The sequence below is a fragment of the Artemia sp. Qi Xiang Cuo genome, chromosome 14, assembly GCF_049724085.1.
Source record: "Artemia sp. Qi Xiang Cuo chromosome 14, ASM4972408v1, whole genome shotgun sequence".
NCBI lineage: Eukaryota > Metazoa > Arthropoda > Branchiopoda > Anostraca > Artemiidae > Artemia > Artemia sp. Qi Xiang Cuo.
Genome location: NC_142807.1, coordinates 62,672,405 through 62,688,136, shown reverse-complemented (window position 1 = coordinate 62,688,136; position 15,732 = coordinate 62,672,405). Strand labels below are relative to the sequence as shown.

Genomic DNA, 15,732 nt, shown 5'->3' with positions numbered 1-15,732 from the left:
CCCTAAATGACAATGGTGTCTTGCTTTTACAATTCTGCAGCACGCACAACCTTGTGATTACGAATACCATGTTTGCAAGGAAGGAAATTCACAAATATACATGGTACAGCAACGACGGCCATACCAAAAAAATGATCGACTACATCATCGTGTCACAGAGATGGAGGTCTTCGATCAGTAACTGCAGGACGTATAGGGCATTTGAGATTGGCAACACTGACCATCGCATTGTCATTGCTAACATGCGACTAAGGCTGAAAGCCTAGCGCTCAGAACCACGACCAGTCAAGATCGATGTCTCTCGCCTCTGCGATCAGAAGATACGGTCAAAATATGCCATTGATGTCTTGAACCTTTTTGACGCACTCCTACCATTTGAAAGTTGTGAGAACGAATGGCTCTCGTTCAAAAAGAATGTCCTGGAATCTGCGACAGCAAAGGTTGGACGGAAAAAGCGCGCTAATAAAGCGTGGATTCTATCGAATTTGCTTGACGTCGTAGAGCAGAGCCGCAGGGTGAGGCTACTCGGTGATATGCCAACCTATAGAAGCCTTAATGGTGTCCACAACAAACTGATACAGCGAGATAAGAAGCTGTTTGTGGAAAGGAAGACACATGAGCTAGAGGGTGTACCCAAGAAAGGTACGTTGGCAGTTTCTATAAGCATCTCCGTGATCTAACAGTCGACATAGCCCCCTTGGTTGCATCTGCTGTCCTTGTGGGTAGCCAGCCTCTCAGTGACAAAGCTGCCCAGGTCAGTCAATGGAAAAACCACTTCTCGGCCTCCTCAACGCCGAAGCGGTAGCGCAGACTGACCAGGAACTCATCAGCCTAGCCGCCATTACCCAGGAACTGCTTACAAGTGACACATAAACTTCTTTCACCTCATCAGAAATCTACACAACAGTAGAACGTTTGAACAACGACAAAGCGGCAGGTGTATGTGGAATATCTGCTGAGCTCCTGAAGTATACCGAACCGGCAATGCTACATTGGCTCCACTTGCTGTTTTCTGTGGTTTCGTGCACAGAATGGACTGGGGAGCAGATATAATCCTGCCCTTATGGAAGAGAAAGGGGAGCAAGAGCATCTGTTCGAACTACAGAGGCATAACGCTACTTTCAGAGCCGGGAAAGCTCTTTGCTATGACCCTGCTGGACAGATGCACGAGTGTCTTCAGAAGAAAGAGGAGAGTCCAGCAGGCGGGTTTTATGTCCGGGAGGTCCACTGTCGAAAAAATCTTGAGTATCCTCAGAAGAAAGAGGAGAGTCGAGCAGGTGTGGTTTATGCCAAGGAGATCCACTTTCGAACAAATCTTTACCATGCACAAGTTAATTGAGAAGACGAAGGAATTTAGGTGGAAAGCATATGTATTGGAAACGCTGGGACGCTGGGCATCCGTGAACAAGTGCTAAATTGAGAGAGGAATTTGGGACAATATTTTGGGGCGCCCACCCGCCAAGAGTCTCGGGCAAGTGACCCAAAAATTTGTGAAAAATTGAAATTTTCTCAGAATGTGGGGCTGAGCTTAGGCAACAAATAGATACTAATTGAAAGATAAAGATGGCTTTAAATGATTGTTTGCCTGTTATTTCAAGCAAATTAATGGTCCTATGTCAATTCTAAATTCTTGGGCAACCTTCTTAAGACCATAGGTGGGCGTGCCTTGTTTGCCTCTCATTACAGGCAATCTAACGGTCTTATGTCTATTTTAAATTCTTGGTCAACATACCTGAGACTCTAGATAGGCATGCCTTCCCAAAAACTAACAAACAAGTATGTGTCCAATAAGAGAGTCATGTATACTCCCGCCATTTACCCGTGTCCCAGGCACTTAAACATTTGCCTCTCAATTACTTGGACTATTTGTCTTGGCTTTTCTCCGTCTACAATTAGCCATGTCTTGATGCATCCTATGCATACAACCTACTGCAAAATACTTGATAACTTCAATTCAGCCTTTGTGGACTTTAAGGCTGCGTTTGACTTGGTGGATCGCAACTCGCTCTAGCTGATACTTCGATCAACTGGTCTACCAGACAAATACTGCAAGTTGCTTACGAAGAGACCGTGAGTTGCATCCAAGTCAACAGCAAACGGAGCAAGACATTCGGCATCAAAACCAGTGTACGCCAAGGGTGTGCCACCGCCCCGGAACTGTTCAATTGCGTGATAGACCATGTCATGACACGAACAACAAATCGCCCGCCCTTTGGTCTGCAGTTTGGAAATCGCGTTCTGATGGACGCTGACTTCGCAGATGATCTTGGTCTCGTCACTGACTAGATCGACCAGTTGATTGACGCTCTGGATGTCCTACAGGAAGAGGCAGTAAAGGTGAGGCTGAAAATAAACTGGCTTAAAACGAAGATAATGGCAATTGAGCCCCCAAGCTCAGTCTGGCTCCCTGAGATCATAAATGTTTGCGGAGCTCCTCTTGAAGTTGTAAGAAACTTCACTTATCTTGGTTCCGTGCTGTCTAATGACGGCTCTATAGAGGAATAGGTGTGCAGCCGAATTTCAAAAGCCTCGTCTATCGTCGGAAGGCTCTACAGTCTCTGGAGGATGACGCATATATCTAAGCGTACGACGGTGCGAATTTATAATGCATTCGTAAGCTTGGTCCTCCTCTATGCAGCGGAAACCTGGCCTCTCAAATCAACAATCATCGGCACGATCGACGTCTGCCAGACAAAACAGTTCTGTCAGATTGAGGGACTCCGATGGGACGATTTTGTAAGCAACGCAAGGTTGCTCGCACTTACCTCCCAAGTGCCATTCTCCGTCCAAACAGCTCAGCGTAATCTCACATGATTTGGACACCTCCTGCGTATACCGGCGACAACCCCAGCCCGAATATTCTACGATTTTGACGCTAAAGCTCATGGCTGGTCTTGCCCCAGGTGCTGACCTCAGACAAGGTGGAAGGATAGCCTCAACAAATTCCTGGAGATGGCTAACATTGCTGTCGATGAGACCCCACTAATAGCAGCAGACCGGTCAGCCTAGAGGAGCAGAGTTGCGACGCTCTCTATGCTGCCCGCAACGCGGCAGGAGCCTTAAGTAAGTCAAAGTCAAGCTGAAAAGAAAATTGTAAAGTAAAATCTTTCCTTAGTTCTTCTAAAAAAAATTAATACAATAGAGCGAGTTCACTTTTTAGTAAGGATAATAAAAAAATTAATTTTGTAAGTTTCTCAGGTACTTTTGCTGTTGTAGAGCATCTTCTAACGACCAATAGTTTTCTTCGATCATTTCTGGCATTATTGCGGAAAAGCCTGTATCTCTGGCAACTGTATAAGTGTTTGCGTATTCTACTTTCTCTTCAAAAGCCAGATCAATATCAAGATAGATTCTGTCTTCATCTGTATACCTACTCCATTTGGAACTGTCTGGGTAGATTTCAACGCCTTCTGGTGTAGGGTCCCTAAAAAAATACTTATATTTAACAATTGGGTTCAGAGGTAATACCATAGGTCCACATATCTTTATTTCATTTCTTATGCATAAAAACTCACAATCAATGGATGCAAAAAAAAAGGTTATTTTTTCCACACCCTGTCCAAGCGGTCCGGGGTTTACATCCATGCTTAACCGTAATAGGTATAACAGCTACTAGAAAATGTAAAATTGTGCTTTCATTACCTCAGATACATATAATAACTTGCAATTATGCCGTTTGATCTAAAAAGTACTACACTAAAATAAAAAATACAGGAAAACAAAGCCAAAATGGTGGGTATTGTTAGGACCACGATAGATTAACTTATCATCAATTAAGTTCGAACTTCATTTTCCCACCGAGAGAACAATATCCGTTACAAGATACTGCCCAATTAACCTCTGGTTCTCAAATGGTTACTGTAGATTAAGCAAAAATCTACAATATTCATAATAATACGTCACCTTTCCTTAAAAGCATACATATTAACTCCAGGAGAAAATTACAAGGGATGGTCACAAAACTCGAGTATAGCTTTCTTAATACTTCCCGCAGGAATACCCACGATTACAAAAAAATTGAGAATATCTGCATTTTACTTTATTCTTAATATCACGAATTGTTTATGAATGAAAAAGACTTAAAAAATTGCAAAAAATGGACCTTCAAAAGCAATGAACTTGCAGAATACAAAATAAACTACAATCCAAAAATTAGACAAACCCCATCTATCAAAAATCAGATTACCACATTTATCAGCGTTCATTAGTAGCCTGTTACATACAAATACAGCAGCAACAGATCAAACAGAACGTACTGAGCTAACCTCAGTTCAAGTACTAAGAACCAAGTCGTCTGCATAAGCTAAAGTTGACACCTGTTAATCCCGAAAAGCTGGGGCTACGTATCCCAAATAAAACATTTTGGAAGAGTCACTAAAGATATGAAGACTTCTCCATGTGTAGCTCCGCTCTTAACTGGAATATTTCCGGAAAATTCATCACTTCCCAACTTTAATCTTAGATATGAATTTGAATTTTAAAACTTTAAAGCAAGAGTCACAGACACATTCATATAGAGTTGACAAAGAGCATGCCAAATATGAGCAAGGTGAATACTATCGATTCCTTCAAATATATCAAGGATACGAAATTGAAGACATTAATTATTCCAAGTAGATTCCTTAATAATGGAACATAAAGAGCAATGTGACACCTAAAACCGTACCTGAATCCTGTTTAGTTAGCCTCAAAGTTATGAAATTCCTCAATATTCGGAAGCAACAAATGCTCGAATAGTTTACCAAGGGTTAAGGTAATGATAATCAGCCTCTTCAAACCACTTGATTTCAGATGTTTTTGTGTTTCTTTAATAAAGATTTAAAACTTTCAGCTGAAAAAGAGTCGCGGTCGGGGATGATGGACTTAGAGAAACAAATCTGTCCAAAAAGCCCATGGGTGTTAATAGGCAATATCAAAATATTCTCATGGAGTTTCTTCTTAAGAATTTAAATTTCCTTGTAAATACAGGTTTTCATCTCCCAAGTAACTTCATCACTCCAAAATCAAATAATATTTGATTTGACAAATAACTCGGCTTAAATTCGTCTTGTTTATTTTAGGCTTAGGAATTTGTATAGTTTTTCACTGGTCAAATGCTAACCCTAATCTGTGGTACGTTCTCTACCCTCTTTATTTAAATCTTATTCTCGTAAAATTAAATAACCTTTGATTAATCAAGCCTTTCTTTCATTTATTAAACCCAAAGTTTTTCTGCTAATATTCGTAGATACTTAGGTTATACAAATTTACTTACTAGAACCCCGTCTAATATTTCACAAATAGTTTTCTCAAAATCAGATTCGATTGAAACTTTTGACATTTCAGATTTGATAGAAAATTTTTAAGAACAAATTAGCTTCTATTATAGTGCAAGCAACGTCTATTGATATGAATATTAACGCAAGTATTTCCATCTTTACTGGCTTTTGAGTTAAGAGCCCATTTTTTCTAGTCGATTTTGACTTAAATAAGATGCAACATGATTATCTTTGCACTAAAAACTTGGTAGTTTTTAGTTAAAGGGACCATTTATTAGTATAAAATGAAAATGCCATGTAAAGGGACCTACGTATTAGTAAAAATGCCAAAGGGACCCATTAAAGGGACCATTGAGCCACTTCGACTCTTAAATCAATATCAAATGAAAATTCTTATGTGAATTAAACTCAAACTAGGTGCAGCATAGCTACCTTTCTGCTAGAAATAATAATTGGGAAAGCTTGGGGGACATTAGGTTAGAACATGGGCCCACTTAATGCATCCTTTAATAGAGATTAAACATTCTTGTGCCAATCCATTCAAATAAACCCTTACGCGAAAATTGGTAGCAGTAGGGGATTTTAGGATGTCCATGACTCCACATTTTGGCCCCACATGACCTCAAAATCCTAGTATGCTTAAAAAAAGGTGCAGAATACCTGCCTCTCTTCAAAACAAAGCTGATAGAGAGAGGAAGTGGGAGGGGTATCGGAGGAGGGGGGAAGATCCAATTTGTGGCGTTCAATAATCTTTATTAAAACTTTGCATTATTTCGGTTGCAACAAGCCTATCTTTTTGCAAAAAGTCTAGAATCTTTGGTTTCTAAGAAGCTTCGCCTATACATTGGTACAAATCGAAAATTCATGCATGATTCCTTTTCCAAAAAATACAACATACTTATCTTTCTGCAAGAAAATTTGGATGGAGGTCATGTGCCGCTTTTATCTACACCTTGTGTGTTAACGTTTAATATTGTGATTTATTGTCTCTCTTTTTTTTTTTACCAAATATGTATTCAAGAAACGCGTTTCACTGTAAAGGCCATGCACTAGAAACAAGGCTTCAGAGAAACTATAGCGGAATCTAATTTTTAACTTTCCCCAAACTCATACCTTTAGTGAAAACGCTCTACCGATAACAATTAAAACTCCTTAAAACTGCTGATAACTGACAAAAATCCATGGGCAACTGATGATAAAAATGCCAATTATATAGTGCCTGTGAAATAGAAGCCTGTCAGTAACAGAAACATTACCTCATGCAAGAAACGGATATCTAGTCGAGTTAGAATTAAAAAAGAATTTTTCAAAAAAATTGGAGAAGGTCTTGGGAAAAAAAAGAATTGCCCAATTTTTCAGTTCAGCTCTGAGGGAAGAAACAGAATATTTTGTTTTGCAAAAAAATTGTTGGGGGTCGCTTGAACGAGTTTAAGGGTAGGCCTATATTGGGAGGTATATTAACGGCGTGTTTTTAAGCGCCATGGTTTCCGCGTTTATGTCCAGCCTGTGTTCTAAGATGTTCGGAAAGCCCTGATTTAAAAAAAGAATTTGTAAATTACCCATAGATTGCAAAGTTAGTCCAAAGCTCAACCATGCATTCTGTCATATGTCTTTCTGTTTCGTTAAAGAGTCCAGTAAATTGGAATAAATAAATCAGCTCGTCAGAGTGACAGACACCTGCAACAAAAATTGGTATATTAGTTAAAGTTACCGGTCAATTCCTAGTTCTGGAAAATGTCGATAGGTTAGAAAATTTTTATTGAAATCCTCTAATAAGAAACTAAAATGTGACACCTAAAAAGGAGTAGTTTGCTTGTTATGCCTCTGCTAATAGAATAGAAATAATCTGGTTGGTAACTCTCATGTTATTTCAATCATTTACAAATGGTGGCGCAACACCTTCTCCCCTCAGCCACCACTCAGACGTACTGTTTCGACTATCAATCATTCTCACGCTTTGATTATTTCTTCTGACGCAGGCTAGTGTTCATTTCGGAATTTGTTATTCTTTGTATAGTTACATTTACTTTAAATTAATAAATGATTTTGAACTGACTGAAGCCTCTGCCAAGTTTATCCACGATGATAAATCCCATACACAATGTCCTGAGTTGATATGCTTACATTCACAAAAAAATCCCTGCTTGATAGCCAGTACAGTTGTTTTATTCAATTTACAAGGAACAGTGATTAAGATTCTGGTCCTTAAATTACTCAAAGTGAATTTTGTGGAAATGTTAAAGTAGAGGAAACAAAGAACTTCTGATAAGAAACTTACCAAAAAATTTTGCCTAAAATGCAAATTCTTGCAAATTATTAGGAAAATAAGAAAAATGTTGTAGAAAATCCCTAAACTTTATTATTTTTTACTTAGACCTGGGCCCAAGTATCAATACATACTCCCTATTTGGTATTTGGTACATTTTGGTATCTTAACATTTTTTGGTATAGACATTTTTGGTATCTTAACAAGTAAGCGATTCTGCTAAATCATTTGTTGATTTCCATATCAATGCTCAATATTTACTGTTGGGCATATTTGAAAAAAAATCGTTATTACTTTACTTAAAATCAAATACTTTAAATATACATTTCCAAAAAAGTCGTTTTACATTTTGGTATCTTAACATTTTTTGGTATAGACATTTTTGGTATCTTAACAAGTAAGCGAATCTGCTAAATCATTTGTTGATTTCCATATCAATGCTCAATATTTACTGTTGGGCATATTTGAAAAAAAAATCGTTATTACTTTACTTAAAATCTAATACTTTAAATATACATTTCCAAAAAAGTCGTTTTACATTTTGGTATCTTAACATTTTTTGGTATAGACATTTTTGGTATCTTAACAAGTAAGCTATTCTGCTAAATCATTTGTTGATTTCAATATCAATGCTCAATATTTACTGTTGGGCATATTTGAAAAAAAAAAAAATCGTTATTACTTTACTTAAAATCTAATACTTTAAATATACATTTCCAAAAAAGGCGTTTTTCTCAGAAACTTTCTTTGATTGTGTGATTGACAGTGAAAATATCAGAAAGTACCAGTTGAGTACATGGAAGTGTACTATAGAGTGACTGTTGTGGTTGGAATAACTTGGCAATTAAAATTTCTTAAAGCAGAAGAGACTTTGAAAGGAACACCAAATTTTTTCAGTGCTTACCAAGAGGATTTAACTGTGTAGCAGCGCGATGGATTGATTTTCTGCTTGGCAATATGCGGTCCAGGGTTCAACTCCAGCCACCCCCAGTCTGGGCGACTGGTAGTGATGCCAAAAGTGGTACAATTGTACCGTTTTGGTACATTTCACTTCTACTGGTACAATTTAGTACAATCCCGCAAAATATGGTACATTTTACAAGATTATGGTACAATGTGGTGCAATTCAGTATTTTTTACTGATGTTTGTATTCTTTCATGTATAAATAATTTTATTTCACCCTGATCTTATTCTCCATAGTCAAGATAAGAGAGAGACAAGCAGTCACAATTCATTTATTTTCCTTTTTTCACAAACAGACGCTTTCGGCTTCCAAAGGTCGGACAAAAACATATCTCTGTGTATCAAGTCTTACCGATTGAAAATGAAAAGCTTACAATGAAACTATAATGACAATTTGGATTCGTGATGGTCGGGAATCTTTCAAGATTCCTGAGAAGGGACAGTTTTTTCAAGTCTATTGGAAGACAGACACCTCAGAGTAAACTTTTATGCACCAACAAGAATCAGTCTCCCAGTCCTACAGGTCGTATAATTGAAATTTCTTGTAGCTAACAACCAACAACGAGCTCCCAGAATGTTAATGGTAATCTAGTTGGTAGAACTCCAGAAACAGTGCAAAAAAGAAAAAGCAAGGCCATAAGCAGTTCTAGAACTGGTGAAGAAAAATCTCATATATCCTCACTCGTTTTGCCAATATTAGAGAACAGTATTCTGACGTGGAAGTTTTAGATCGAGACAAAAATATAAAAAGCAGTCTGGTTCTTGGGAGTGTTATTGCAGATTCAGAGTTGAGCTGGTCTGCGAGCACTGCTATAGCAAGGGAAGAGAAAATTCAGTGGGATAGCTCAACTGTTGTTGCTAGATGTAGCAACAGTTTAGAAGATGACAAAACCCTTTCCGTTACTGGTGAAGCAAAATCACACGTTGGAACAGCTGGTGGAGCTAAGAAAGCTACCACAAGGAAGCAGAATGACAAAAGAAAACTTATATAATGTCTTCTTGCCGAAGACATTATATCGGCAAAGGGCACACAGGGTAGCCTCGCTGTATTCTGTGTAATACCAACATATCAGGTAGTAGTTTTCATATTAGGCACCACCTACGAAATCCTACCAATTTAAAAAAATGTCTGCAACACTTAGTGCTACTCACATGGTACGGTTCTCAATAGATAGTGTAGAAACGAATGACAGGCTTTTACAAAGTCAGAAAATCAGGCAGGCCGAACGGATTTTAAGTGGACTTCTGGCGAGGCATAACTTGGTAATCAATATTATGAACGAGCTTCCAGAAACCTTAAAGAGACCATTTTCTGACTTGGAAATAGCAAAGGGTGTTCAGTGTAGTCGTACAAAAATTACACATGTGATTAATAAAATAATTGGAGAACCTTATGTGGACTTGTGCAACCTGATAAAAAAGAACTGTGTTTCGTTAATCATTGACAAAAGTACTGATGTGAGTAATTCAAAAAGCCTATTTGTTGTTATTCGTCATGTCGATGAAGTGAAAGAGGCTAAGAATGGTGGATGGAAGAAAGTTGTGAAGGACTCATTCTTGCAATCATTAAAGTACAGCAGTGTACAGCTATATACAGTGTTAACAAAACTTCCGTTTTAAAAGATTGGAGTGCCAAAGCAGAATATAATTGGTTTTGCATCAGACAATGCATCTGTGATGATGGAGTGACAAGGTGGTGTGCAAGCAAAGGTTTCGCTGGATTTCCTAAACCTATTTGTTCTTGGGTGCACATTCCATTCCATCCATTTGGGTGCCAGTGCAGCAAGTCGTAAGCTACCTACAGACGTCGAAGAATTCTGTCAAGACCTCTACAATTACATTAGCAGAGATCCGAAAAGGGCTGGTGAGTTTGTCGAAATACAGAAGTTCATGGAGCTTGACGAACACAGAATCCTGTGCCATGTCACAACTAGGTTGCTTTCACGGCTTTCAGTCATTATGCGGTATCTCGAACAATGGGATTTTTTGATATTTTTCTTTCGGAGTGAAAGCTTTAAAGAAGGAAACAAGCCAGTCAAAGCCACAGCTATGCTCGAAAAGTTAATGTCCCCTACATTCAAAGCTTATTTTGCTTTCCACGCATATAGCCTACCATTTACTACTGACCTTAATCGGTTGTTTCGAGACATGAAATAAGTAGACTGTGGCAGTCATGTAGAGGTTATATTTATCAAACTACTCATCTGTTAAAAATCCAAAGATAGCTATGTCTCCTGACCACTCAAACTTAAGCATTGTCCAACTACTCGTCCAGTTTCCAAATTTGGCAAAGGTTGCCATTTTGCACTGAGCACAAGAAATGTGCAGATTCTGATCCAGTTCATTTCTGGTTTAAAGTACTAGAACGATGTGATGGTGCTCAAGTCAAAAGTTTCCCAATCTTGGGTGAATTCGTGATGGAAATGCTTATCCTACCGCATTCTTTTGCTTGTGTCGAGAGGGCCTTTTCAACCGTCAATTTAAACACAACGAAATTGAGAAATAAACTCGGCTTTTCTACTCTTAAGGCTGTTCTGGGTGCTAAACGAGTCATTACCAAGGACTGGAAACCCCCCATGAGCATGGTGAAATACCCCAACTGGTAAAATATTGGAAAAGGGTACAAAAAATCTGCAACTGCAAGTGCTGCCATGGCCTCTGATTCAAATAGTGACGTTTAACTTCATATTTTTTTCATTTTTTTATGTATAGTTTTTGTAGTATAGAGTAGTTGGAACCTCAGATAACTCAAAGTTTATAAAGCTAGTTCCAGTTTTAAAAATAAAAGATGCCATTATCCAGATGTTTAAGATGATTTTAAAATAGTGAAAGACATGGTCTCTATTGTACCATTTGTGTGGATTTATCCAACTCGACCTTACAAGGTGATTGAAGGATCTTTTTAAGGAATTTTGGAGAAAAATATTGTTTCAACATTAAAATTTCCAGTACGTGTTAAACCAGGCAATAACCCCCAAAGTCACTTCTTTAATCAGTCTCAATTTAAAAAGATTTTTTTCCTGTATTGTTTGTAGGCGGTAGCGTAAATTAAGGGAGGGTCACAGGAGCGATCCTCCCCTCCATCGATATCTTCATAAAAGGGGAAAGGGGGATTTGTACGCAAACTATTAAATGGAAAAACAGCTTCTGGGCAATATTCTGTAAGAATACACGGTTAAAATTCGATTTTATCCCCTGATTTGTATTAAAATCGTCATTTGGGACCAATTTTAGGGCGGCACTATAAACGGTCGTAAATGGCCTAAAAACAACGATTTTTTTTTGGCCTGTAGTAAAATGTTACTGTAGTAGCATATGTTACACCGAACAATTTCTTCAAGTACTATCAGGAGTAATGTAGTGTATTAGAAGAGAAAGAAAAACGAAGGAATGGAGAAAGAAAGTGAATGAAAATGTCTCGTACAAAATTTTCATAGATAGTACTATACGTCACCGACGATCCACAGTTACGCGAACCGTAATACGCAGAAAAAAAATCGGGATATGGTACAATTTTTTTTTGTCTTTGGTACATTTTTCGTGCAATTTGTGGTACATTTTGTTTTGAAATCTTGGCAACACTGGTGACAGGCTTGCTATCTGTCAATTTAAAAAGGCTCAATATCATTGAAACGTCGGTTTGATATCCTATGCTCCATCAATGGTTAGAATCTTTATCTCAATTTCGCCGAGAGGATTCGGAAGAAAGCCAAGAAGATTAACGTTTGTAACTCGTCGAACTTATTAAAGCAACAATGGCTATTAACATTAAAAAACAAACAAAAAAACAGAAACTCCTGAACCAAAATTGTATAAATTCATGATGTTAAATTGATTATATTTATGTTTAGCAGATGTAGAAAATTACAAACTTGCGCGTCTTCAATCATTGTTCTTAACATTAAAACATCTAAAGAGTGAGTTAAGTAACATAGTGCGGCAGAATCGCCTAGGTAGCCCATCATATGAAAAGTTGAATATGATTTGTTTAGGGAAACTAATTATTCACCTTTTATCCATAAAAGTATTCCTAAATATAACTGCTGGTAAGTTAATCCCTAATAGGAATTGATTCAAGTTTTGTGTTTTTTTTCTGTGCTGTTGCTTTTTGAAAAGGGGAGGGATGGTTTTTTTAAGGTTACGATAATGTGATGCATACTGTAGATTATTGTGTTGTTTGACCTTATCCGGCATATAACGAAATTTGTTGTTGTTACTTATTTTACTTAATATACGGTAAATTTAATCCGCATTAAATTTGATGTTTTTTGTCTCTAATTGCATTTTTTCTAATATGATCCGCAGTCTAAGACCTCTTGGTATCACTTGCTACATGTCTTGCAGTTCAGTTGCTTATTTTAATTATGTTCCTTCCCCCTCCCTGAAAAATATTTTTCCAGATCTCCACTAGTGATTTTGACTAAATGTGTTGGAGCTAATATGATTTTTAAAACGGAAGACATGATAATCTGCATAAGCACTCACCATGAGGAATGACGTCCATTGCTGGGCCACCGACAATGACTCCGTAAAGGGAAGCTCTGCCTTCGTAGTTGAAAGCGTACATCCATGTGTTTGGGTTATGAACAGCGTGCATTTGAGCATTCAAGTAAGTTCCTTCTTTTAGAAGTAAAACACCAGTCATCTGTAAGAATTTAAATAGTCGTAAGTCTAATTTCAACATTAAAAGGAACATAGGGCCAATAGACATGAAGGTATACCATTCATTATCAACACTTAAGCAGCTGTAAAACTGGCTCTAAAATCAGAGAATTTTTTTATTCACATTCAGGTTAGTGAGAAATTTGCACCAATCGATAATGCTTCTCAATCCATGGGTCAAATTACAGTAGATAATTTCGGAGACCACACTGCCTTTCCATGACGATAAAGTAAAATTTCAAAATAGGGATAAAATCCTTTTTAATAGACAGTGTATAATAAATTTCACAAAAATACCAGATATTTCGGTCACATATACAGTGACCGTCATCAGTAGTAAAACAGTTTTACTACTGATGATATATATGTGACCAAAATATCTGGTATTTTTTGTGAAATTTATTATACACTGTCTATTAAAAAGGATTTTATCCCTATTTTGAACTTTTATTTTATCGTCAAATTACAGATTACAAAGTCGGTCATATGCATTTTTAGATGTGTTTTGCAAATTTGGATATTAAAGTTTTTGGTTCCAACAGTGTATGAATCTACTTTTCATAATGCTTCCTTATAAATTTTTCGTTAATTGTGCTGAAGAAATGTAATTTATAATTTTTCTCATTCCCTCAAGCAAAACCCGATTCGTTAGGATGGAATAGGTGGTCACAGACTCTTGAATAACAATTATACTTTCGTAGAACAAGATTTAACTTTCATAAAACAATTCTTAGAACATTATAGATGCTACCAAAAAAGTTACCAGTCTCTAAAACAAACTATTGGAGATGTTTTGTAGGTTACTAAAAAAAGTCTTATATATTAAATTTTTCAAGGGGGAGGACGATCGATAAATATCGCCTCTGTGGGATGCTTTTCTGTGCAGGCAAGTATAGGGGTGTAATCTTTTATTTCACACCTACAATATTTATACAATAAGAGAAAGCCGTTAACCACTCCACATATTCAAACCGTTGTAGCCGTTGTCGTTGGATATCGTTAAAATCACAGAGCGTGTTCCGGGTGGAAAAGGCAATTCAATTTTTATTTACTTAAACTTTAATACAAATTAGCTGCAAACCTGGAACGGATATATAGCTAATGCCTCACTACGTATTACAACGATCACCCTAATATAGCTAATTTTAATAAGTAATGAGTAAAATACAAAAAATATGACTGTGACGCCTTAATACTCAATAACTTTCATTAGATTGGTCATTTGCCTCCATTTTCACCAATTTGATGACGATTGTGCAGACGTAAATACACCAAAGATGTGAGTTAACCGTATTCACAAAAATTTAAGATAAAATTTAATACGAATTTAATTTTTGATCGTTTTAGCTGTTATTCACTCCTGCCAGGAACGAAAAATTTAATTTTTCACAATAATGCATATCCGTGTATGCAATCTAAGGTGAGTGTGCTACTGTGACAGACAGCTTGGATCTAAATTTGCATTAATTAATAATGGACTCTAGACTGACACGTACGAAGGGGGGGGGGACGCTGGGACTAGGGTGCCCCCGAAATCTCATGCTTTTTTTATCTTCCCAGAATTTTCTGACACTTCTCACAGAATAAGGGATTTGAAAAATTTGGGTCCCCCCAAAACAAATTCCTGCGTCCGTAACTAACTACAGATATAATTTTGTTTTAGTGGGGTTCTTGCACTTTTAACTGTATGCCACCTGAAAAGGTGTTTAAATCAGTAAAAAAAGAGGAAATTCTGTGGTTGAATATTTCACTATTGTGCCAGCAATTCGTCACTCATTCGCCGTCGTTACCAGATTCTTACTAGATATGTGGTGGTTGTTAACCTTTTGGTTCTTTACTACGCTTTTTCTATATTATCTAGCATCTATTCATGAAACAAATCTGTGGCCAAAATCTATTAGCCTCCAAAAATTTAGTATCCTGAATCATTCATATTCTGTTTCACGAAGTTTGTCTGCTCTCCTGATGAATATGAGGAAAAAAAATATATCAGCAAGTTTCTTATGATAACTAAAGTTATCCTTCTGTTAATAATAACCATTTCTTTCACTTAAGTTTAACGTAAATTGAACTCTTTTCGCTTATGCTTTCAGTATTCTTTATTATTTTAACTAGGACGAAAATGTCAAACCGGATTTGGAATAAATATTGAGAAGGGGCGCCAGCGGAACTTAGGTACCCCCCATTGTTATTTTTCATCCCTCTACCTTTATAATTAGTGCAGCTTTTGAGCCTCTTGAGGAGGGCCCGTGCCTCAAAACCAATTCTCTATAATTGTCTAAATGTTTGATGTAGGATAAATATATTGAAAAAGACTAAAATGAACTTTGAACATGAAATATGGCAAGTGAAACAGACACTCACGTCAACAACACCTGGAACCATAGCATAAAAATCTCCAAGCTCTGGACCATCAAAGTAGAAAGCTATGACTTCGTCAACTTCTTCTGGGGTTGGTGGGTATCCATCTGAAAACAACAATTATTGGGAGTTAAAAATCTTTAATAGCAGAAGTAATGACTTGGCTCAGATTAGCATCCTCATTCCTCAAAAATATGTTTTTTAAAGAATATTCGTTGTTT

General features: G+C 37.2%; 2 protein-coding genes across 4 annotated transcripts in view; one reads left to right on the top strand and one right to left on the bottom strand.

Moving 5' to 3' along the window:
• The window catches only part of Sas10 (UTP3 small subunit processome component Sas10), a 362,975-nt gene that overhangs the window by 267,666 nt on the left and 79,577 nt on the right, over nt 1-15,732 (top strand). The window lies entirely within an intron of this gene.
• The window catches only part of LOC148944735 (juvenile hormone esterase-like), a 39,034-nt gene continuing 26,436 nt past the window's right edge, over nt 3,135-15,732 (bottom strand). The window contains exons 3-6 of the mRNA XM_089100288.1: nt 15,515-15,618; nt 12,974-13,133; nt 6,818-6,935; nt 3,135-3,424 (exon numbers count right to left, since the gene is read on the bottom strand). Of these exons, the coding sequence (XP_088956414.1) occupies nt 3,178-3,424; nt 6,818-6,935; nt 12,974-13,133; nt 15,515-15,618 (629 nt within the window). The 3' untranslated portion in view covers nt 3,135-3,177. The remainder of the gene's footprint in view (nt 3,425-6,817; nt 6,936-12,973; nt 13,134-15,514; nt 15,619-15,732) is intronic.